This window comes from Macrotis lagotis, chromosome X (assembly GCF_037893015.1).
Source record: "Macrotis lagotis isolate mMagLag1 chromosome X, bilby.v1.9.chrom.fasta, whole genome shotgun sequence".
In the NCBI taxonomy this organism is placed as follows: domain Eukaryota; kingdom Metazoa; phylum Chordata; class Mammalia; order Peramelemorphia; family Peramelidae; genus Macrotis; species Macrotis lagotis.
Genome location: NC_133666.1, coordinates 603,459,545 through 603,486,468, shown reverse-complemented (window position 1 = coordinate 603,486,468; position 26,924 = coordinate 603,459,545). Strand labels below are relative to the sequence as shown.

The 26,924-nt window shown below is 37.0% G+C and overlaps 1 protein-coding gene across 7 annotated transcripts in view; it reads right to left on the bottom strand.

The window, feature by feature from the left end:
• KHDRBS3 (KH RNA binding domain containing, signal transduction associated 3) overlaps positions 1-26,450 on the bottom strand; it is a 291,640-nt gene extending 265,190 nt beyond the window's left edge. For 3 of the 7 annotated variants that reach the window (XM_074202593.1, XM_074202592.1, XM_074202595.1), the window contains exon 1: positions 26,019-26,448. In XM_074202593.1, the coding sequence (XP_074058694.1) occupies positions 26,019-26,106 (88 nt within the window). In that variant the 5' untranslated portion in view covers positions 26,107-26,448. Of the gene's footprint in view, positions 1-26,018 lie in introns of all 7 variants that reach the window. The other 4 variants (XM_074202590.1, XM_074202591.1, XM_074202594.1 and 1 more) reach the window with 3 other exon arrangements.
• Between the last annotated feature and the right edge of the window lie 474 nt (positions 26,451-26,924).

Sequence of the window (26,924 nt, the reverse complement as noted above, 5' to 3'; positions counted from 1 at the left end):
AAGCTCTCTGAAGAAAATAACTCCTTCAAATGCAGAATAGAACTAAAGGAAGCTGATAAAACTATGCCAAAAAAAATTAGATGAAAATGTGAAATATCTCACTGGAAAAACAACTGGCGTTGAAAACAGATCCAGAAAAGATAATTTAAAAATTATTGGGTTACCTGAAAGTCATGACCAGGAAAAGAGCCTAGACTTGATTTTTCAAGAAATAATACAACAAAATTGCCCTGAGATACTAGAAGCAGAGGATAAAATAGAAATTGAGGGAATTACCTCCTGACTCTCCTGAATCACCAATCACCTCCTGAAAGAGATCCCAAAAGAAAAATTCCCAGGAATATTATAGCCAAACTCCAGAACTCCCAAGTCAAAGAGAAAATACTAAAAGCTTCCAGAAACAAGCAATTCAACTACCATGGCTCTATGGTCAGGATTAAACAGGATCTGGCAGCATCTACAATAAGGGCTTGTAGGGCGTTGAATATGATATTCTGAAGGCAAAAGATCTTGGTTTACAATCAAGAATCAACCACCCAGCAAAACTGAACATCCTCATTCAGGGGAAAAGATGGACTTTCAATGAAACAGGGGCCTTTCAAACTTTTCTATTGAAACAACCAGAGCTGAACAGAAAGTGTGATCTCCAAGTACAGGACTCTGTTGAACTATATTGAAGGAGGATGAAAAGGACTAATTATGATGAACTTAATGATACTGAACTCCATGGGAACTGCATCGGAAGAAGATACTGATGACTCAGATGAACTTTCTCATTTATAAGAGCAGTTAGAAGGAACATATGTAGATAAGGCACAGGAAGTAGCTGAACATAATGGTATAATACAGTAAAAACATGGAGTCAATGGGTGGTGAAGTAAAGTACTGGGAGGAAGAGAAAGGAGAGGAAGAAGGGACAAAAGATATTTCACATAAGAGTCAAGAAAAAGCTTCCACAATGGAGTGGAACTGGGGAATGTGAGGGGAAATGAGCGAGTCTTCATTCTCTGATGAGAAGGAGTAAGAAACACTCTCAAAAAGAAGAAAAACAAAGTCAAGAAAACCCCCAAAGTAAAATGTGAATTAGACACAAACCCAAAAGAATTCCTGGGAAAAGATTTAAAAATGATTTTCAAAATGAAATAAAGAATTGTATAGGAAAAATTAAGAAATGAAAGCAAAAAGGAAAAATTGCAGAGGCAACAAATTGTAAAAAAAGACGTAAAATAAGTTAATGACTCCAAGAGACATCAAGAAATAAAGTCAAAAGAATGAAGGAAAAAAAAACATGTGAAATACCACATTAGAAAATGAATGGACTTGGAAAATAGAGAAAAGATAATTTAAGAATTATTGAACTACTTCTTTATTGGTTCTAAGAGGGCAAAACATATATCTACATATTCAATTGGTAGTAGGGAATGTATCTTACCAAAAATGGAAGCAGGATGGGAATAGGATAAGAAAAGCAATGCAGGGGTGGCTAGGTGGTTCAGTAGATAAAGCACCAGCCCTGGAGTCAGGAGTACCTGGGTTCAAATCTGGTCTCAAACACTTAAAAATTACCTAGCTGTGTGTCTTTGGGCAAGCCACTTAACCCCATTTGCCTTGCAAAAATGTAAACAAAAAAAAAGTAAAATAAAAAATAAGAAAAGCAATGCAGATGGAAAACCTAATTTTACCCAATGGGATAGTGGGGAGTTGAGAATGGAAGGGACTGGGAAGAACAAAGCACCGGTTAATTTTATTTTAAAAAGGAAAGAAGAAAAGCAAATCATTAATAACAAAAATGAAAAGGGGTAAAGGCACACCAATGAAGATGAAATTAAAGGATTTGTCAGGAGCTGCTTTGCCCAATTAACTACGTGCCAGTAAAAAAACTAAATGAAATGGGCAAATATTTTAAAAATTTAAAAATATTTTAAAAATTTAAAAACATGAACTCCCTAGACTAACAGAAGAGGAAACATAACATCAATAAGCTCCTCAAGAAAAAAATACACAGGACCAGATAGAATCAGAAATTAATTCTACCAAACATTTAAGGAACAATTCCAATACCACATAAATTATTTGAGAAAACTGCTAAAAAAAAGTCCTCTAAAGCTCCTTTTATGACCCAAATACGGTTTTGATATGTAAACCAGAGATCAAAAAAAAGACAGAAAACTAGAGGGCAATTTTCTTATTGAATCAACATTGATGCAAAAATTTAAATAAAATACTAGCCAAGGACATTACAGCAAAATATTACAAAGATTATTCTTTATGACCAAGCAGGATTTATACCAGGCAAAAAGTTTGTTCAAAATTAGGACACTTACAATTAGCCATATGATACTTGTTGTAATTATTATCAATAGATATAGAAAATACTTTTGACTAAAATATGCATTCTTATTAAAAACACTGGATTGTATAGAAATCAGTGGAGTCTTTCTTAAAATGATAAATAGTATCTATCTAAAATCTGGTATATATCTGTAACAGGGATAAACTAGAAGGAAATCATACCAATATGATCAGGACTGAATCAAGATTATCCACTGTCAACACTACTATTCAGTATTATACTAGAAAAGGTAGCTATTGCAATAAGGGGGGGGGGGGGGCATTAAAGGATAAAATTAGGAAAGAAGGAAACAAAGCTATCACTTTCTGTGGATGACATGATGAGATATACTTAGATAACTCTGGAGAATCAACTAAAAGAACTAGTTAAATAAATTCAGAAAGTTTTTTTTTACATTTTTTACATACTACAAACAAAACAACAAAAAAGAGACAGAAAGAGAAATACCATTTAAAATAACCAACAGGAGTCAAACTGCCATCTATAGAACACAAAAATTATATGAACATAAATATGAAACATCTTCATACAAATAGAGATATAAACAACTAGAGAAATATTAATTTTTCATGGACAGGACAAGACACTTACGTGGCTTAATGGATAGAATAATAAGTAGGCCAGGAGTCAGGAAGATTCAACTTCCTAAGTTCAAATCTTGCCTCTGACACTAAAGATATGGCCTTGGTCAAGTCACTTCACCCTTTTTGCCTCAGTTTCTCATCTGTAAAGTCAATTTAAAAAAATGGCAAACTACTCCCTTATTTTTGTTAATCTTTCTTTGCCTGTTTCCTTGTCTTTAAAATGGGGATAATTAACTCACAGGAGTGTAGTAAATATTATAAATAGCTCATAAATACTTAAGATATCACTCTTAACAAAAGGACCACCTCTCTCTTAAGAGGAGAGGGGCACCAAAATAACAACAAAGCACCGACTTATAAGCAGTTTGAAAGGTCTGTTCCTCCCCCTTCGTGCCAATCATGTGCTGGGTCACAATCTAATTGATAAAATCACTTCCTTATGCCCCTCCACCCCATCCTGCTCAATAAACTGATGAGTAAGAACAGCTACCTACCTCCTTGAGCAGGTGGAAAGGACAATAACACAGACTCATTCAAGAGCTGCAAAGTTATTTCTTTAATTAGCTTTCCCTTTGTCTAACTCTCTCCTTCATGTAAACAGATTTAGCATCTTTTGGGTTTCCACAAAGACCAGACAGCCTAGCTTTTGTAATGTATTATCCTCACAGACATCTGTGAGATTCTGGCAATACCCTTTCTCACCCTTGTGAAAGCAAAACACTTTCCCACAGTAAGGATCAAATAATAAAATGTTGTTAGGCATTTAAAACAGTCCCTAGTACATAGAAGGCACCATCAAAATATCAATTGTTGCTGCTGCTTATGCCTTGAAGCTCATATTATTTATCCTGGTATTTCTGCCCATGCAAATTCAGAAGATGAAGAAAGCAATATACATTATGAATAAGTAAGCAATATCCATCTTTTTAATAATTTACTTGTAACTGGGAATTTGACTGGCTCTCTTGTGAATAGGTGTGAGTTCTAGCTAAAGAACCTAAGAAATCCTGGAGTCCAAAGTCTCAAAGAAACAGTCTTCCAAGTCAGAGAAAAGAAAGTATCTCTTACATAGTTTGGACAAAAATGGGTAGGGTTATGCCAACCTGGGAAACTAGAAGGGATGTGACAATAGCAATGTCAAAAAAAATCGAATACAAAACAAAACAGCAACATCCAAGAGTAACTAGGATGGAAGATACTTTGAAAAGAAACTGGTATGTATAAATGGAATAAAGTCTGAGATTTCTTCAGTAGAATATTATAGATTAGAACTAGTTAAGTTATTATTAAATAGTTAAGTTAAATAGTTATGACACTTCTGCCCCTCCTCCCCTGACAAGCAATTTAATGTTACGTTGACCAGAATATAAAAAGTAAACCGACCCTGTCTTATCTGGACAAGTACAGATGGTTCTACATTCCTTGTCCTGGAGGGGGAGAACCTGTCTCTGAATTATATGCTTTTTCTTTAGAATAATTTACACATATAGATTCTTCACTAAGGAGGATGGGTCAGTTGGGGGAGGATTGTGAATTTCTAGTTCAGGGTCCCTCTGTCTCTCTCTCTCTCAGGAGAGGTCTGATTCTCATGAATTGAATAAAACTTTTCCCTTCATACCTTGAGAAATCTCCAAATTTTATTTAAGTGGGTAGACTCATCCCACACATGTGTTAAGTAGATGCCATCAAAAGTTTACAACTATATATCCAATGAAAATCTTGAGGAATAATAGGAATGGTCTTTCCTAAGGAATCCCAACCAACTAATGAACTGACTCCCTCTCTATCCCCGCTTCACTTTTTTTGGTCAAAATTGGCAAAGATTTAAATCTTAATTGTTTCCTTTTACTAACCTGTTATTTACCTCAACTCTTAACTTTCTCTAGAAAAAAACACAATTGCTCTCCCTTACTTCAGTCTTCATGGCAACGAAAATGCAAACATAAGGGGTGGTCCTAGTTTTTGATTATAAAGAACTTCATAGGCTAGAGATTCTCATTTCTGGTCTAGCAAAATGAAGTCAAGTGGATCCAGAGCTTTTAATGGCAATCTGCATAAATAAGCTTCTCCCAAGTAAAGGGAGAACCAAGTGAGACCCCTGAGGAGCCTAGTCCTAAACATTAAAATATAGGTTGAGCAAAATATCTCCAAGCAGGTGGGATCACAATAAACTTTATAAGTACCTGATTATAAGCAATTTCCACTTTTCAATGCAAATGAAGTAAGAGTGTGCCTAGAGGGGAGGTATATCTAAAATCAAGCTATGTGGTCAAAAATAGGTGGTCTAAGAGATTCAATTACTCCCCTTTTTTGATGATTGGGGGAAATCTACAAATATCTCCTAGTTATCTATTGAAAACAAATTCATTTTTATTGAATTTTATGTGATCCACTAATGTTTCACTGCACTTCAATCACTAGACTACGTGAACTAGGCTTGGTGGAGACCAGCTATCAGAGCGAAATACTAGAAGAATATTGTTTAATTAAAAGATGGGCCTTTACTTTCAGGCATTATAAAAAGCATTAAAGCATTCAAAACACTTTGCAATTTCAAGAAGGCTCTTTTCTTCTTACTCAACTCTGGGACCCACTGGTTGTCCATTTGAACTGTATGAGCCCCAGATTACAAATACTATAAATGCAAATGTATGTTATAAGGTATCCTTGGCATTTCCTGTGTCCCTGATGAAGCCAAACTCCAGGAGATTGTGCAAGGTTTCAAAGCTTGACATAATTAACATAATGTCTTCCTCAAATAGGAGCATCTAGAATAATGCACTGTTCATAGAAAATCCAATTTGTTCTCTATCCTCAACCTTCATTCTCAAAGTGATGAATTCATTTGTTGCACAAATATTGCCCTGTTTTATATTTTGAATAGTTATATCAGAATTATTTGTTATTCAAATCCTAAATAATTTCACTTTGTGAATAGGAAAGACAGGTGGATTTTATATATTCTCTCTTTTAAGTCAATTGTGAAATGATAAAGATGTAGTCCACTGCTGAATGAGACTTGCAAAAGTCTGGTAGTTAGTTCCCTGCTAATACACTTGATAAGGATGACATTAATGATTCTCTAAAATTTGACAAAATTGTCCCTTGAATCTATCAGAACCCAGAATTTTGTTCTTTGGTACTTTTGAGTTCAACTGGTATTTACTAGCATTCCTACAGTAATCTTTTTTTCAATATTAATAAGGTCCTAGGATGTTCCCCTGTCTTGTCTCAAGAATGTGGATATATCAATACCTCAGTGACCAAGCTATTACATTACAACTAATATAAATTGCCTTTATATAGACTTGTTTTAATCCAGCGTTTTTCTGGTTTTTGTGCACTTATTGCTCCTATAACACACCCAAAACTCTGGTACTTAATGCATTGACTTACAATCATCCATTTTTCTTACAGTTGTTGTCAATATTCCATTTTTATCATTAAGTGTTTTGAGGATAAATTTGTTTGGGGGGGGTGCTGATTTGCTGAACTTTTTTTTTAAACATGTTTTTATCATGACCATTTTCCAGTGAAAAGTCTGGTTAAGGAGAACCTAAATACTTTTAAAATGGCAAACTATGACACAAGCAATTAAATCTATAGAATGCTCAGACCTGTATCTGTTTGGTCATTTTTTCAGCCAGGTCCAACTTCTATGTGACCCAATTTGGGATTTTCTTGGTAAAGAGTGCTTTGCCCTTTCCCTCTATATCTCATTTTACAGAGGAAAAACTTGGACAAACGGGATGAATGAACTTGCCCAGGGTCCCACAGCTAGTAAAAGTCTGACCCTAGATCTGAAGCCAGGTCCTCTGCCACAGCACCACCCAGCTGCCCTGTAGTCCTGTGCAGTACCCTTCTAATTCTGCAATGATTGTGGTAGAGAGGGAAGAATGGGGATAGAAGATGCAAAAAAGATGATAAAAACTTTTATTTTAAAACTAACACTCTAAATGACCAGCTAATGGTCATATTACACAGGAAGAAGTGAATCATAAACATTTTCTTACATTTTTGGTATAAACAAAAAGAGAAGGAAGTTGCAGTTAAAAAGATAGCTCCCAGATATTCCTTAGAGAAAAGCAGAAAAGTGTTGGCACAGTGTGCTTTATTGCAAGCAAGTCAATAAACAAGCAATATTATTTCATGTCTCATACTGAGATACTATATGTAATTTTAAAAGGTCCATCACAAAAATAATAGCAACTTAAACCCCAAAGAGGAAGAAAAAACCTAGTAGAAAATTTAACTAAACTTGGAAACTTTAATGAAAAAGCAGGAAAATATAAGGATGGGAATAAATATATGAGAAAATAAAATTCAGGAAGAATGAAAGAAATCAAAAACTTAGATCATAAGCCTCACACCTTATATCTTGAACAGTTTCTTCAAGAAAAAAAAATGATTGATGCCAAACATATTTTAATTTAGTCGTTTTGTCTTCATTTCTGATTATGTGAGCCCATTTGTGGTGTTCATATCAAAAATATTGGGAGTACTTTACCATTTCCTTTTCCAATTTCTTTTACAGATGAGGAACTGAGGTAAAGAAGGCTAAGTGACTTGTTCAGGGTCCATTGCTATTAAGTGTCTGAGGCCACATTTGAACTCAGGTCTTCCAGACTCCAGACCCAACACTCTATTATCCTCTGTACCATCTAGTTGCCCCTACATGACAGACAGAGAGATCATCAAATAATATCACAAAAGAAAATAAACATTATATTTTGACAAGATCAGCTTGCCTGCAATGTCAGGAAGGAAAGAATATCATTCTAGTTTTTTTTATATATTAAGAAAATATCTTTTATGCCTGTCTCATATTTTCTGAGGCCCTCCTCCAGATTCCAGGCTCTCAGTCTTCCAGAGTAGGTACCTGACCCCAGTGTCATAGAGGAGGTCATTCTTTGACCTACTTTCCTGACTCCTCCTTGCACCGAAGTGGGTAGGACTCTATAATTTGGCCCACATCCCCCTCCAGCTGATGAACTCTCTTAGGTCTGAACCCAGTCATTTCTTATGGTTTCTTTTCCTTTCTCTCTTTCCCTCAGTCTGTCCTTAAGGAGTTCCCTCTCCAGAAGAAGTTTAATTTGTGAACTCTTTGTCATCTATAAAATATCTGTACTTTGCAGATATGTAAATTAAACCTTTCCCATCTCTGATGTCAATTTATGGGTTTTTCACTTAAAGAACCCTGATCTTTGTACTCTTCCTCTGACACCACCATCCATTTCCCCTATCATCAGAACCACTGACTAGTCAGAGCTAAAGTCAGAATTCACAACATAAAGAAAAATACTTGTAAATGGTTCCATTTTTAAATTAATCTCCCTGCACTTAATCAGTAATATAGATATTTTCTTAAGTCTATTAACAGTTTGCAAACCTCCACTGTAAAGAAATTGTTAGAAATTATCATCAATTTAGTTATTTGCAAGGACATTAAATAAAATATTCAAAAGAAATTCTTTTCAAAATGCTATCTTTTTAAGAAATTTTTTAAAAAAGGAGGAATTTTGAAGGGTAGGAAACACCTATAACACAAGCCCCTCTGGAATGTATCTAGATAAAGATTCTTTAGATTATAACACAGTATGAGAAGAACCTTGAATCAATAGATAGAAGACCAAATACCCTTTTAAGAAAAATCTAAATTAAATTTCCTCTTCTGATGATAGTTGTGGGATATTAGACCAGAATTTGTGTTTCAGGAAATTCTCTAAGACTATAAATTACTGCTCAAATCCAGAAGTAGTTGCCTCACAAAAAGCCAATAAAATCTTAGGCCCATCCCACTGCCAAATGCCTCCCCCCCCTCACAAATAAGAAGGAAAATACTATTATGTGCCAAGGAAAAAATTATCATTGGTTTGAAGTCTATTAGTATTCTGAATCTGATTACGGTTTTGCTGCAAAATGAACACATTTCTTTTATTATATTATTATTATGCCAGTTTTCAGAATGCCGGAGTGTGAATTTTATTACACCTTGTGGTCAATGTTTCCACTAAGAAACTAAATCAAAGTCTTAGTTGATTGCTTTTTGGGGGAGGAGATAAGGGGTCATTTTTCAAGGGGATAGCAAAACTTCAAAGAAAATATTTTTTTTTAAATATTTCTCAGGAAAACATACCAATTAAAAAGTACAGTAAATAAAGTATGGACTATAAATATAAGTTAGCTATTTCTGCTGCCTTTTCCCAACACCAAAAAATGAAAACCAAGAGATTATAGTTTTGATGCCCATCCACTAGAGTGGATTAGAACTAATAAAATGTCTTTAAATCTAAAATCTTGAGAAATAATCACTCAGTAAGTGCAATCTTAGATTTACAAGTCAAATGAAAGTCATTTTGAATCAGATATGGTTACTGATCAAGAGAGGCCTTGAGAGGCAAATAAGACTGTGGGAGCAGGGCAAACCCCAGATGAACTTACTCATCACAAGCACTGGTTGAATTAAGAAAAATTTAACTTAAACATGAGGTTTTATGTTTTCAACTACAGCCTTTTAAAAGAATTGCATGGGAAAGGCTAGACATCTATCCAGTACCACTGATCTGTTAGCAATAAATAATAAAAAAATAGACTAGCAGACTTTCAATGTGATATCTTCTTTAAAGAAAATTAAAAAAACAAAAACAAACTATCATAAATTCCCATAAAATAAGCTATAAAATTTGAACAAGTATATGTAATTACTGAACTCAAAGAAAATAATTTTGAAAGGTTATAATTGTGTGACAACACCTCCAATATTATTTCTTAATTAAGATTTCTTAGTCACAACAATGAAGATAGATGTTTATAAGGTCAGTTATTTTGTCTGTCATAATTTAATGTCACTGAGTTTTAGATTCCTAATCAACATAAAAAATAGCTTTTTTACTGGAATCTAAATGACCTTTAAGATCTCTTTAGCTGACAGTTCATGACTATCTTTTTACTATCTATATCTACATATGTTACATGCCCATTAAGAGTCTTTTCATTATCAGAAAAAGAAGTTCAGGTTAACAAGCTAATGTTTCTTCTCAATATTTCCTATATATACACATTACATATAGCACGATAAAGATAACATGATCACCTTCTGACCCAATAATTAATAGTTCTGCAAAAAAAACTATCCTCAATGGAAAGTCGTCTGAATTTACCAAGCAGTTCTTGTGTTGGGAATCTCTTGATAGATATTTCAAGAAAGGGTAAATTTAGGATGAAATGCAGTTGATTGTAAAATTTGATCACCTTGATGAGGTGTATCAGGACTTTGTGGTTAAAATATAAAGCAGTAGGAAAAATCATCAAAATATACTAATAACTATCATAATTCAACTTCTAGAACTTCAAATATGTCTTGCTGTTTGCCACATTCAATGCCAGAAATTGTTTTTCCTCCAGTAGCAAAGGGTTAAATTTTATAAAAGACTGAAGATGAGAATAAACACTTAAATAAGACTTAGAACTCATCCTTTGATGTTTAGATTAGGAAGATCATAAATTTCATGAGAAAAACATTTATTTGATGAGGGAGGCACTGAAAATTCAAATTTCACCTCCCCCCGCCCCCCCCACATTTGAATATCTACTACTCATCAGAACTGTGTCTACTTTTTTAACATCCAGCTTCTATTTTTTTCCATGATCAAGAACTATTAAGGAAATGTGGCTTCATCCCCTGGAAACCTAGAAAACTGTCTCCCACAAGCACTGGAAAATTCCTAAATTCAGAATAGAAAACACAACCCAGTATAAGCCCCTAGAAGAGTGATTTGGGGAACTGCATCACAATACTAAAAGCCAGTTATTCAGATTGTCCAGATGATGAACTGAGGCCCAGAACAACTCAGCGACTTGTACAAGGTCACACAAGCAAGCAGCAGACCTGAGATTCCTGCTCATTACCCCCAATTCTAAATCCATTTCTCCTGCCAAAATAACCGAATTTCTTTGCAGCACACTTACAATTATCTCTGGAACCTGCTATCATTAGGTTTTACCAGGTATGGTAAAAACCCTTAGAACCACTTGGAATTATCTCAAGATCCCGTTTTTCTGTAGCGTGGCCCAGAGGAGGAGGGAGGCTCACCTCTCCAGGGCAGGGCCACCTTCATATTCTGGGATTCTCTAACATAACTGTGTCCTCTGTTTTGCTGTCTTGACCCTGATGGCCAGGACTTTGGTCTCTTAAGTATAAGATGCGAAAACAGAAAAGTGATTGAGCTTCTTTCATTATTCTATAAAACTATTTGTTTACTGGTTTGGTACTTTTGATACTCTAGATGGAAGTGATTTTTCATTTAAATAAAGCAGGATGAAATTTGATAATATAAGTTTCAAATGGGGGGGGGGGAGGAAGGGGACTTAATTCCTATCAGAAATCAACCATTCAGTCCTCAAACTGTCAATTACAACACAGGGCTTACTAAATACACTGTGCTAACCAAGTCTTGGGCATCCAATATCTCAGCACGCCTTCCATCTGAGAGAAATGATTATTAATCACCAATGTTTGAGAGATATTCAGAATCCCCCTTTTATCATCCTCATTTCAAGTCTCTGAAAGCTAAACTAACTTTTTCTATCCAGACCTCACCCAAATAGAGAAGACTGTGCTTGGGTCCTTGGTGAAATTAAATTCTTTGAATAAATTGCCCAAGGCAGGGAGTGACTTAGAAGGCATAATCAATATTCATTTGAATAGATTTAGTACCTCATAATAATTAATGAAAATAACTATTGCTAACCAATCAGCCTGACTGCCACCCTTCTTCAAATGGGCATAGAAGCCATAAAGCTGCCACCATGATTTTCTGATAACAAAGAGAAGACCCAAATAACCATCCTTTTTTTTAAATGCTGGCATTATTAATAAAATGATAAAAATTAACCAGAAATTATGACTCTCCAAGCTTTTCAAAAATTACAGTTAAATATCAGTAATAAATATATAATAAAAAAATACAAAGACAAAAATAATTTCTGCCCTTACATTCTACTGAAGGAATAAAACATAAAAATAAGTAAAAGGAAGTAAGTTAATTTAGTTTCAAGAGGAAGAGAGTGCTAAGAACTGATGTCCAAGTTACTACATATATATATATATATATATATATATATATATATATATGTATGTATAAAACATCAAAAACATCAAAACATCAAAAGTCATTCTCCAAATGATTTGAACAAGCAGTTCTCAAAAGAATTGAAACTATTGTAAACTATTAAGAATTATATGACAGAAATGATAAAAGATGAGAAGTCCCTGAGGGAGGTCTTATAAAGACAGGCATACAATTGCATTGGAGTCAAGTTGATAGAATCATTTTGAAAAGTAACCTAGAGTCGTGCAAAAAAAAATTACTAAAATGTCCCAGAGATTCTGTTGCAAGTGGAATACAGAAGCTACAAATGATTAAAAAAAAATTTTAAAAGACTATGTCCACCAAAGTATTTATAACAATTAATTTCATTAATTGAGGAGTAGCTGAAGAAAAATTATGGCATATTTTAATGAAATAATGGAATATTATTGTGCTGTAAAAATAAGTGTGCTGACTACAAAGACATGAAAATACATGATGTGATGCAAAGTAAAGTAAGCAGAATCAGGAAAACAATAATTACAGAATGTCAAAAACAACCATCAGAAAACAATGAAGACAACATCTTACTACTAATAAAGAACAAGCCTCAAAGAGGAGATATGAAAAGATAACTTCTTGGAGTTGAAATTCAACGGTGTAGAGCATTTCCTAAAACATTGAATTTTTTTTCAAATGTATTGATTGATAATACAGAATTTATTTTTTCCTCTTCAGGAAAAAAGTCTTTGCATGGTTCTTTGGGAAGAAGAAGGGGAAAAACATTGAGGGAAATCTGAGCAATGCAAAGACAAAATAAAAAAATAAAAATATTTATAAAAGAATGCTCCAAATCATAAGTATGTGTCTATATATACATATGTGTGTGAATATATATATAATATATATATACACACGTGTGTGTATGTACATATATATATGAGAAATGCAAATAAAATCAATTGTTCTCAACAGTTGCATTGTCACAGATCCAGAAACCACTAACCTCTCATCTCTGCTACTCTTACCTTAAGGTTCCACTGGTCTGAGGCTCCTGGGGCCTTGTCCTGTAACATTTTATTCTTTTACCTGGTCATGTTACAATTCACTTTCTTCCTTCCTCATGCTCCCTTATAACTGGAATCATAATCAAATCAACACAACCATTACTCCTAAAAAGGATCTGCCAATCTGTTCCCCCTAAGGAATTTATGCTTAGAAAGTCATTCCACATGTCTTACCACTCAATTCTTGTCCCCTTCCAACCCTCCCATTCCAAAATATAATCCTAACTCCAACCCATTCCTTCACTGTGTCCCTCCTGAAATGATTGTTACATATTCAACAAAATTCTTTTATCTTAATCTATTTTTCTCTTACTCCTTCCATCAACTAGTTCTTACTGAAATCTGGCTTTCCCCCTGTTGACACAGCCTCCCTGGCTACCCTTTCCATTAGAGAATGCACCTTCACTCATTCTCCTTAGTTCATTGATCAAAATGGGACAATGAAAATATTCCTTGTCCCCCAAGGCCACATCTAACCTCTCCCCTGTTCCTCTATCACTAATAACTTGAGGTTTATGATATTCATGCCTATCACCTTATCAAAATCCTGGGGCTACAAAATCCCCAGATCACTTCCCTTCTTTCCTCATTGAGTTTGTACATGGTTTACAGCTTTTTTTTCTCCCCAATTCCTATCTCCATATAAGAGGACTTCCACCTTCATAATGATTTTTCCCTTAAATATCCTAACCACTCAGTTCCTCAACCTACCCTACTCAACTCCAATGAAGTCCCTTCACCCTACTTCAGTCAGCCACACACAAAAAGGTTCATATCATTGATATTGCCATCACCTCCAAACTTACAAGAATTTTAAAATCCCCTTATGCAATCACAATCTATTGATTCTCCCCACCCTACACTCTCTCCCATATCTTAAGTAACTCTCTACCTCAGTTCTCTGACCTCTAATCCCCTGACCCATTAATTCTTTCTAAAACCATCTCCTCTATACCAGCTACTGTCTTTTCATCTTAACTACTTGGTGAACTAACTCAAACTCTATATTGTCTCCTTCTTTTCAATGGAGAGCCCCCTTATATCACCAATTTCAACCAGCCAAATGTCAGACTTATCATTCCTCACCTTACATGTTATGCTGTTGAAAAAAGACAACCATTCTGAGTAGGTCAACTACAATTTATGTTACATAACCTCAATTGGGCCTTCAACTGCCATTAAGCAATCCTACTATACCTCCCTTATCAATTCACTATCCACAGTGACTCTTCTAAATCCTTTTCATATCTCCTCAAACTTCCTATGGCTCTCTCCCTTCTCTCTCAGGTAAGAACCTTGCCTCATATTTTACAGAAGGAAAAAAAAAAAGTGAAGCTATTCACTGTGAACTCCCTCTTTTCCCTTATCTACTATCAGATACCTTTCTGAGACTTTATTCTTCTTTACCTGTCTCATATGATGAAGTGACTTCTTACCAAAGCTAACTCCTCTCCTTGTTCAAACAGTCCCATTCTGTCATTCCCACTTTTTCATTTACTTTGACCTCTCCTCTCTAGTAGCTCTTTTCCTACTCCCACAGAAATATCTCCCCTATGCTGAAAAAATCCTTACTTGATTCTCCCATCCCTACCTATCATGCAATATCCTTTCTGAAGTTTTTAACTAAACTCTTCCAAATGGTCACTTATAATCTATGCCTCCAATTTCTCTCCTCTCAGTCTTTTCTTAACCCCTTAGAATCTGGCTTCCAGTTTTATCATTCACTGCAACTGTTATCTTCAAAGTTACTGATGATTTCTTAGTTGCCAAATCCAATGGTCTTTTCTCAGTTGCTCATTCTCCTTGACCTCTCTGCTTGTGAGCAATAATGATCAATTTCTCTCCTCCATACCCTCCTTCTCTCTAGTTTTTTGTGACATCACTGTCTCCGGGTTTTCTGCCTATCAAGCTGTCAGATCATTCCTCCTCAGTATTCTTTGCTGGATTCTCTTCCAGTTCAGTTCCTCTAATCACAGGCATCTTTCCTGGATTCTGTTTCTCCATAGATACATAGATAGGAGTATAGATTATATAATGATGAGTCACAAATCTACCCTTCCTGCCCCAATCTCTCTGATTACCTACAATCTCACATCTCCAAATGCCTTTTAAACATCTCAAATCAGTAGATATCTTAAACTCATGGGTCCAAAACAGAACTTACTATGTTTCCATCCCTTACCCTCCTCCTGTCATATCCAATCTCTTGCCTGGGTCTGCAGCTTTCATTTTCAGAGTATTTCCTGAGTATGCCCCCTATTCTCCTCTCACACTATACAACTCAGGTGCAGGCACTCATCCCCTCAAGACTTGGGATTACTCCAATAATCTGCCTACCTAAAATCTCAGCCAACTCCAATCCATTCTCTATTCAGTCAATAAAAGGGATTTTCCTGAAGAGAAAGCATAATCATGTCACACACACACACACACACACAAACACACACACACACACACACACACACAAACACACACACACACACCCCTCCAGTGACATCCTACCTACCCTAGCTGAATGTTTTGAAAAGCAGACAGAAGAAGCAGAAGCTCAAAGTAGAAGATGGTCATAATAAATAATGATGATTATAATGATAATAGCATTAATGAAGAGGAGGCAGTAAGCTAGTATTTTTATCATATGTATCAAGCATTGTGCTAATTGCTTTACATTATTCTTTCAATTGATCATAAAAATAAACACCCTTGGAGATATTATTATTATCCCCATTTTACAGATGAGCAAACAGTAAACAGAAGTCCTGATTTCCCCAAGTCACACAGTTAACAAGCATCTAAAGCTAACTCTGACCCCAGGTCTTCCTGACTCCACTAACCAACCTAGTCCCAACTGTTTTCCTCAATAAAGTTGGAGATGAAGTATCTTACAAAGAGGAAGGTCCTTTAGCTACTATTAAGAGAATGAGAGAGAATCATTGCTAGTCCTCAACTTCTGTCCACTTGAGATAACATGAATTTGTAATGAACCCTGTCTACAGTTGCTTTTTCCTCAAGCAGTCCTCAACAGCATTTGCACATTTAAAAAAAAAAAAAAGGCAAGTCATGGAAATAATCCAGGTTTGTATTTTGGCAAACGGCCCAAGCAGGACAAAGGTCAAACAAAGGTAATCGGGGTATATCTGAAAAACCAAAAATAGGTTCAATAGTGTAGAGAGAACAAAACATGGGTAATGGAATAAAAAGTATGCGTACAGAGACTGGCGATCACAGTGAGGATGACAATTAGGGTCATGTTAAGAAAGCAGAAAAGAGTGAAAGAAAAGTTGTACAGCAGTTGTGGCTGATGGTCAAATCAACACCTGTGTGTTGTACCTAGAATTCAGGAGGGCTTCAGAGGCTAATAAACCCGGGGAGCCATGGTACTAAAGGAGAGAGTAACAGATATACTGAAGTCCTCAAGAGTGAAGGCAATGATTTGGATTTAGAAAGATTTTGAACCAGATATTGACCTTGACAAAGTGGTCAATTTTAAATCCATTATGTGACATTCCCTACCCCCCCCCCCTTTAAGATCACAGCCAGAAAAATATAACATGAATCACTGAAAAAGGAGGAACTTACAAAAATCTGAATGTCAGATTTATTTTCTAAATCAACATCCAAAGGAGGAAAAAACTATTCCCTAAATTTTACTTTAAGGATGACTTTAATCATAGCTAAACTCATTCTCACAGAAATTTTCTTAAAAAAGCAAAAACCCTTACATTTCCTGTAAAATAAGGGAATCTTGATTTTTCACTAAGTATCTAAAGCATTATAAAAATAGCACAAAAGTAGGAAAAATCTAGATATTGCAAATTGATTATAAATATCTTTTAATTCTACCTTAAAGAAGTTAACAATGGTACAAAGAGGGCCATCTAGTGGAAAGATAGTATAAAAACATAGCAAAAAAACCACTAAAAGATACAAGAAAAAAAGGAAAGAAAAAAAATCTATCACTTCTTATCTCCATTATGTTTTCTCTGTGGGTGCCTGAGCCAACAGTGACCTCAAGTGTAAGATTTAAATCTAAAAATGATATTCAGAAATGATGCTCCCAAAAGATTCTCACTATCAAACTGACTAGTTACATCAAAAATTTGTCAAGAACACCTTTTTAAAAAGTTCTGAAAGTGTTGAGAAGTGTTGTCTAGTGGAAAATCATAGAAATATGAAAAGTTAGGGATATACAAAACTGATAGTGTAAACTATCTCATACTTATTTTAAAAAAAAGACTAGTGATTGTCCAGACATGTTTTAGGATACAGTTGTAAAACCTTCATTTCAATATAAGTCAATTAATGTTACTGATTTATTTTGCCAGATATTAACTACATTAAAGTCAATAACTTAACAATTATTTTTTCCTTAAATATTTCATGAGCACGGATAATGAAGTTCTACTGACATGAAAGAGCTATACAATAAAAGATTTTTAAGTGTACAGAGGGGTAAACATACAAACAAGCTCATGTAACAGTATTACAAATAGGTTCAAAACAAATTTTTTCAGATGGCTAAATATGGGATGGTTCTTTACAAATTGTTGCAAAATCACTTTCCGTCCCCTCAGAGAAAGACATTCCTTTATGCTTACTGGATCACTAGGAATTAGTGCAACAAATTAATTCATGGTTCTACACAAAACACAAAATTCCCATGAAAACCTAACAAAAAGCAAATAGAAAATAAGACTCTTGAGTTATTATGTTTTCATTTATACCTGCTACTTCAGTTATTGTAGGCCCTGGATATTTGCCAATTTGCATAGCTGAAAGACAGGCATAATACACAGTTTTAGAAAGCTGAACTGTATCCCACAGGAATTAAGCAGTTTGCTCTCTTTTATTATCCCAAATGTTACTTGACTAAGATTTCCTTCCTATAAACAGAAAAAGGCCTGAGCTGAGAACCAGGAGAACCTAGTTTCAATCCCTATTCTGCCAATTTTTTTTTCCGTTTTTTCCAAGAGTGTCTGAGGCTGGATCTGAATTCAGGTCCTCATGACTCCAGGGCTGGTGCTCTATCTAGCTGCTCCCTGATGTGTGATTTTGAGCAATTTAATTCTCTAGTTTTGGACCCAGCTTCATCCCTTAGGTAAAATGAGGTGGTTGTAGGACTACATATGTTGATAATAGTAGTACACACATCTAAAGGTCTTTCTAAGGTTTACAATGTATTTTCTTCACAATAACCCTGTGAGGAGAATAGTGCAAATATTATTGTCTGTTTTAGTCAGTTGGTCAGTAAGTATTTATTAAGCTAATAATTGTTCAGGGCTGGATCTATAAAGAAAAGCAAAGATAGACCTGCTTTTGAAGAGGAGCTCACAATCTAATGGGGGAGACAACATGCAAACCAAATCTATGCAGGTTAAATGAGAAATCATCATGAAAATCAAAGCAGGGAGGTCCAAATAATTAAGAAGAATCAAGAAAGCCTTCCTAGAATAGGTTCAATTTTTAACTGATACTTGATGGAAGTCATCAAACCTGGTAGAGATGAAGAAGAAGAGCATTCCAGATGTGGGAGGCCTGTCAGCAAAAGTGTCCAGATGAACAGGATCTGTAACAGTGAAGAAGCAAACACAGAAAAGAGACGGGGCAGCTAGTCTGGCACAGCAGATAGGAGCAATGGCCCTAGAGTCCAGAGGATCTGAGTTCAAATCCAGCACCAGAAGCCTGATACTTACTGTGTGACCTTGGGCAAGTCATTTAACCCCATTATTGCCTTGCAACCCTCCCCCCATAAAAAAAGAGATGACAGATTATTCAAGAGATGTTGCAGAGTTGAAATCTATAGCCCTCTAGCCCCTGGCCACTGTGTGGGGGGGGGGGGCAGAGTAGGGATGGGGGTTGTGATCGAGAGGAAAGAGTGAGGATGACACCTGGTTGTAAATCTGGGCAACTAGGATGAAAATACCTTCATCAGTAATAGGAAATTTCTTATTATTACAAGAAGGAAACACTCCTCAGTGAGACAAGTAACTCACCCAAGACACACACTTAACAAAAGCTGGACACAGTCAATACTCAAACAAACGTCTTCTGATCCTTCTGATACAATTATTTTCTGTCATAGTCCTATACTCTCTTTAGAGATAAAACAATAATTAGATTGTATATCACAAAATGCCTAACAAATAAGATATCATTTAAGGCCCATGACAATCTTGAGACATTGGTACTACAGTTATCCCCATTTTACAGATAAATTGGTCATGAAGCTGATATCAGAACTGAAACCCTTCTGACTCCAAGTCTAGCACTCTATTTGCTACACACTGCTCCAATCTCCAAGGTTCATTTTAGCTCTAAAACTCTTTCAACTTAATTTTTTGAAGTTGGCTTTTGATTCTCTGTATCTAATATGCCATTTTGCATAAAGCACTATTGTTGTTTCCTTTATTTCTAGAAATCTTGTTAATCTGATACTGAAATGCTAATCAAAGGGGTATGCTTTTGTTTCACTGTATTTAAAAAAAATCAAATTTCTTGAGTATTTCTGAGAAAGAAAATTTACTATGACATAAAACTGCCCCTCACAGTTCAAAACAATGATTACATTAAAAAATCATTTAGTTCATATAAAAACTAAGTCTCTACCATCAAAGAAATACTTTATTAAAATAGGAAGATTCTCTTTAATTCTCCAACAGCGTCTCGGGGGTGGGGAAGGATAGAAGTTTTAGTATCAAATTATACTATAGAAAGGAATAAACTTGTTCATATTTTATTGCCTGCCTTTTTAAAATACACAATTAAAGTACTTGCTTTGAATTCTTCATGGAGACTTATAAAGCATACTACCAGAGACCATACAAAAATTCAAAATCTACTTTTTTAAAGAAGTGCATCTTCTACATCTAAAACAAGAGTGGCATTTTTTTTTTGCCAGAATAAACATCACCTTAAGGTAATTTTTTTTTTTGCCTATCAAGCAGCATAGTTATGTGACCAAAGGCAGTAGTACTATGTAAGAAATACTATATTAGGTGATCAATAAATGTTTGTTAAATTTAATTGGGTATTTTAAAATGTATTATTGCTAATAAAAAAGTTAGCTAAAAAAATGAAACTTTTTAAAGGAAATAGTGTGGTTTGATATAAGCAACACTAGGCTGGAAGTCAGAATTCCACTAAATTTTTATATGACCTTGGGGCAAGTCATTTCAACTCTCCATAAAATCAAGGGTGTTAGACAAAATGATCTTTCTGCTCTTCCAATTTCAACATTCTATGATTCCATTAACTCTAAAAATGCTAAATCCTGATTTTCTCTTTCTTAGCAATATCTTTATCATAAAAGTCCTGCTTCACTCAAATTCCTTCCAAAATTACTGCCTCCTGGGAAAACCTCACCTCTCCTAATTCAGGGTAGCCACTAGCTTACAAGTTCTTTGAACACAAGAGCCAACAAAGAATACCATGTCATTCATAGTTCAAGTGACAACCCATTTTCCATTTTTTATAGAGAAAAAAAAGTTTAGATTAACTCTTTCAACAAAGTTTACTTATTTGCATGTGGTAAGATCTCTAGGCTTCTGGTTTTAATCCATCATTTGGGGGCGGCTAGGTGGCGCAGTGGATAAAGCACTGGCCCTGGAGTTAGGAGTACCTAGGTTCAAATCTGGTCTCAGACACTTAATAATTACCTAGCTGTGTGGCCTTGGGCAAGCCACTTAACCCCATTTGCCTTGCAAAAAAAAAAAATCTGTCATTTGAAATCTAATTAGGATTTTATTGAGCAAAAGTTAATTGCATTACAGTGCATGGGCTTAAGAAATTCAAGAATAAAGTAAAGAAACATCTGATTCAAAGCAGATATGACACCATCTTCTCATTTCCCACAGAAGAACCCCAACTATTCTACCCCATTTAAACAGTAATGCATTGCTCTAAAGCTTGTTTAATAAAACTGCACTTTAGCAAAAAAAATCTACTATTAAACTTGGAAAAATCTTATTTGAGACCCTTCCCCAAGAGAAATCTTGTCTATTACAGATATTAGACAATCAAAGAATATTTGTTAAATAAGTGATCCTATGCCACAAAATGGCATGAAGATTATGAGTTTGCTGGTGTCAACTGTCATTCCAATGGTATGTAAAGTGGCACTAGATTACATAGGATCTGGTGTATCAATATAAGATACTAGACTATGTACCTACCATATCTTAATATAAATTCACTTAATATTTATTAAGCACTGACTTTCTCTAGATATAATACAGGTCATTAAGGATAAAGGAGCCAAACAAAATATTTCCAGTCCTCAAGTAGTTTCCATTTTGGGCAGGGGAAATATCTTCACAACCAGTTTGTACTTAACTAGATATTCCATCAAACCTTGACCAATTTTGTAACTACTAATTTATTTAAATGTCAAATAGACACTAATGCACCTCAAAGAGACATTTCTGAAGATGTTCCCTTTTCCTTTGGGAAGGTAAAGAGTAGATTTGACCTCAAAATAATAAATTACATCACCAATATTCAGTAATTAAAAATTGTTTTGTCAAAATTTTATTGTTGCTTTGATTTGTTACCCTTAAACCACAGTAATCTCTGTGTTATCAGAATGACTATGCACTTTAAACCTAAACCAAGAAATATTTTATTAAAATAGAAAACGTCAGCTGCTTTAATAAAAAGATTTTTGCTAACTTGAATAAAGCTAAGTATTCCACATAGGATGAAATAGATCATATGCTTTTTTAAGTTCATGGTAACATTTATGCAATTTTAGCCTTCTTCACTATTACTTACAAGCTGCAATGATTCCTTAAAAATATATTAATTCAAAAGGATTTAAAATCAGTTTTCCCCTCTCTCTCTTAACTAAGTAAATTTACATTCTGATTAGGTTACTAATAATCCCTGTAAAACCAGGAGGTTAAGATCAAAAGTCAGTGAGAACTGGAAGGGACTTCAAAGAGTCATGTAGAGCAAATTAAATTTAATATATGGGGAAACCATGACCCACAAAGGTTAGGAGACTTGTCTAAGGTCTATGGAGAGAAAACACACACACACACACACACACACAAAATACACAGATTTGAATTCAAATCTTTCCACTGTGCCAAGGTTTCAAACTAAAAACATTTTATGTTAAACTAGCAATTGGCACAGAAGAGGTTCTAAATCATATTGAGAATCCAAATATTTGATGAATAGTTGCATCAATGCAAAAGTTTTATTCCCGAAACAGCAACTGAATTTCCATTGTGAAAGCAAAAACACAACCTTCCTGGATCTAAAACAAAAAAAAAAACAATTTAACCTTAACTATTTTCCATTTCCTTATAACAGCTAATAGCAAATGAGTATAACTTGGCAGAGAATCAGATACCAATCCATAGGTTATTTTAAATAATTAAAAATAAGAGGTTATGTAATCTTATTTAACGGTTACTTGGTTTGAGTATAAAGTCATCAAATGGTAATATTGGAGAGCTGAACTCACGTAAGGCATATTTGAAAATGTTTTTGAGCAAGCGTCAGTAGCCCCACCAATAAATACAAAATATGCAACTTACTATCCATCTTCATTTGCACTATCGAAATAGTACAAGGAATCGAAGCATTCATATAAGAATTTTTCCCCCTAGAAAGCCCCTACAATACTTTATTCATTCCATAAGTAACTTATTCCCTAAAAGTGGGATATATGTCCACCTAGATATTCCAAATATCTAACAAGTGATGAAATGCATGAGTTTCCATGTTATTAAAACTCCATTTTCTTGATTTCTTATTAGAATGCCTCAGGAAAACAATGACACACATTTACATTTTTCTCCAGGGGAAAAAAAAAGGGAATGCCAGAAAACACATGAAGCTAATGTATCATTGATATTGTAAATGTATATACTTTAAAAAACACAAAATCTAATATGCATCTGCCATATAAAATATTTTAATTATCAATTCACTTTTCAAATGAACTATTTTTCCATCAGTCTGTCCTTCAAATCATCATCCTTTACCTACACTGTGGGGGGGGGGGGGGATCCCTCAACAAACATCCACATGGTCTGGCAAAACAAACTTCCCACAAGCACCAAAATGCTTAGTTCTCCCTGTACTTCAAGTACATCACCTCTTGACCAGAAGAGTGATGATACTATCTAAAATATGAAAAACTCCATCATGTACGCCATTCCATAACTTCAAGTCAGACTTGCATCAATTCTTTGAGAATTCATGTGAAGTTAACTCAGTGATGGTGTTGGTATTGGGGAGATGGGGGAAGGAGAGGGAAGGAATGAATTATGATATCAGGGTTATAAAAGTTGGATAACATAGTCCTAAAATAAAAATTACTAATTATAAGAACTATATGACTTAGCTAAGACTTATTTACAAATTAGTGCTTCCAGTATAATAAATGACTTTATTTTGAAAAAGTTATAAAATATTTCCATACAACTGCTAAGAATCTAATGGGATACTCTGATAAAGTATTTTATTCTTTAGCCAAAGTCCCCCATGAACCATTATGTCCTCCAAAAAAAGATTCTAACAATAATGACAAATTATTAAAATAAAATTTTAAAAATAAATAGCACAAAAACTCAAAGAGTACACATTCACAAAACAGGTTCATCTTAAAATTGTAATAATTAGTTCAAGTTTTAGAGCTTTTAATATATGAGCTAGTTCTCCTACGTTGATTTATCATCAAAGCACAGAAGCCAACAAAACCTGTGGCATCTTCATTCTCTACCTTGACTGTATAATCACTCGTGAGACAGGTTCTACTAACAGTGATTCAAGTGTTGAGATTAAAAAGAATTGATATGAAACAGTTTTCAAAGATCTCAAGTATTTAAATAAATAAAAATTTTCAGAAAGCCAAGGACAAAATGATTATCTGAAGTCAGACAAATTTTTTTTTAACTTTTTTGGAAATCAATATCCTTTTTAAAGATACCATATTTGGTCATTAACTAGAAACTTGAGATTCATATAACAGAACATATTCATATCTTACTTAAAAAATAAAGTTCAGACAAATGATATTTTTAGTGTACTATTTTTAAAAATATTTTACCAAATCTATGGTGGACTTTTAAAAGCACACTTTACAGCAACAAGATCTATATTATATAACATCTGGGTTCTATCACCTTCATTTAAATATGCAATTTGAGAATGGCAATCTCATTTTTAGCAGAGAAGCTCACTAGTTTAGATAACTATAATTAAGACTACATAAAACTAGATAGCTATATTTACAGGACAATTTAGAACAAACACTTTCATGTTAAGACGAAGGTTTTTAAAATATTGAATACTGGAAATTTAAACAATCCGGATTACAGCTTATGAAAAGTAATGTGGCATGGAAGAATAAATCAAGACTCAAAAAAAACCAACTCATTATACTTTTAGTTAACCAAACTTATCTTGTTAACTGATTGTGACAGTACTTTGATGGAGATTCTTTGTAAGAAAACTGTATTCTGACTATGAAACCCAAGATGTCTCTAATGGCTCAGTCAACACAATACAAGGAAATTTTTTTTTTCACAAAAAGATAGTCCAGTACAGGCAACAATAGATTTACTTAAATCACAAAGAACTTATTAATATAAAAAAACTTAATTGGGAAATTTACATTTCCTTCAAGAATGTTTATGTAACATTTCTAACATGAGTCCTTTGTTACAGAAAAATACATTTGCAAAGAACAAGAAATTAAGTTCTGCAATGCCGCTTTGTTCATCAGCTCAAAATATTCTCTTTCCCATTTCTTAGTATTGTCATTTTCGCCTGGAACCCTCCCAGTCACTTCATCAGAGACACGACAGAAACAGTTGCGATAATTAGACACAACCAGAACTGCACTCAACAGATGACATTTTACACAGGCACTACAATCGCCCTTTGGACATGACAAATCTTATATAATGTAAACTACTTGGGGGAAAATGTATGTCAACAGACAGAGAAGAAAAATCTGTGGTTCCAGAACCCCTCTTTATGGACAGTATATTTTACTACAGAGCACAAAGAGCTGTAAGTGAAGTGGGCTGCTTGATGAAGGGTTAATTCATCATTCATCCCTGCAGACTGCCTGGAAAAAAAAACATTTTGGATGAACACTGCCAGGGAAAATTCTGTCCTTAGCAGGTGTTCAAAAATCCCTTCTCCTCTTCCTATGCCTTCCAAGTCCCTTCAAGTCCACCCCTGTCCTAAGCTGAAGTGTTACTAAAAGGATATCTAAAACAATTTCTTCCGCGATGTGCCAAACCTCAAGCGGTGAAAAAGATGGATCAGAAAAGGGTCTCCCTTGCCCTTAACCTGCCCTCCATCAGCCCCCCTCTAAGGAGCAGACCCCTTATCTCTAATTCCCGAGAAGGAAAACCCGGGGCAGGGATGAAGCCGGGAGGGACACAAACTTCATCCCGCTCCGTGCAGTCCCAGACCCTTGAATCAATTCATTAAGGTCTGTCCGCCTTGGGGGGTCCGCCACCGCTTTCATCCTCCAGGGACCCTCAGCATCCCCTCCTTCCATCCCCAGCTCGAAAGGAGGCTGCTCGCTGCCTGCCCCCCAACGCCGAGCTCCCGGATGCGGGTCCCGGGCTTCGGACGGCTCCCCCTCCCCTCTGTCCCCCAGTTTTGCACAACCCCGGCTTGCCGGGCATCTCCTAGGCTGAGCCTCACCTTCCCATTTTCCTCCAAATGTCTCCTGGTCCCGGGGCCCCTCTCCCCGGATTTTCCTTCCCGACGCCCCCCCCGGCGGGTTCCCGCTCGCTTCCCCAAGTTTCTCCGGGTCCCCCCAAGCTTTCCCCTCAGCCCCTTTGCCGGCCACGCTCGGCCCCCCGCCCCCCAACGGCCAGGGCGCGCCGTTAACGGCCGAGCCCCCGCCCGGCCCCCCGAGGCGCAGGAGGGGGACCCCGACTCCGACACTCACCTTGGTTCACCAGCCGCAGCGCGTGAGTGAAGGAGGGGTCCAGCGAGTCCTTCTCCGCCATCAGCTCGGGCAGGTACTTCTCCTCCATCCTGCGGGCTCCCGCGGGCTGCCGGCCCGACCCCGGCGGGGCTGGCAGGAGGCGGCGGCGCGGCCGGACCGGGGGCTGCGGGGCGGCGCCCACCTGCGAGCCCGCTCGCCCTGCCCTCCGGGAAGGGACAGAAGTGCGGCCGCTGCCCGCACGCCCTGCGGCCGCCGCTCGGCTCCGCGGCTCGGGTCCCGGCGGGAAGCGGCCGCGGCCCCGGGGAGCAGCCCCGCCGGCCGCCCGGAGCCCGGGCCCGCGAGGCTCAAGTGGGCGCCGCGCGGGGACCCGGCGGGGCGGGAGGAGCAGCAGAGGAGCGCCGGCCGGGGGCACTCAGCGCCCGCCCCCTCGGGGCCCGCGGCCCCCTGCCCGGCTCCTCGCCGCGCGGCCCGCCCCCGGCCCCGGCCCCGGCCCCGAGTCAGCGACAGCCGCCCCCCGCGCCGCGCGGCCGCCGCAGCCACATCCACCCCGCGCGCCTGCCCCGCGCAGACTGAGGCGGCCGAGCGGCCGCCCCGGAGCCCCGCCTCCCGGCCCCGCCCCCCGCCGCCGGCGCCGCCGCGCATGCCCAGTGCCGCCCCGCCCCGCCCCCGCCGGGCCCCTCCCGGGCTCCGGGCCGCGGCGCAGCCGGCGGGCACAGTCACCCCGCGAGCCGGAGCCCCCCCCCCCGTCGTCCCCCCGGTGCCCTGGCACTGGCGGCCCCGCGCCTGCAGGGGGCGCCCTGGAGGCTTCTGGTCCGGGGAGCCGCGCCCCCGCCCCGCGGCACGGACGGGGCCTGGCGAGCCCGGAGCCCGGAGCGCCTGCGCCTGAGGGCGGCCCCCGCTTCTCCC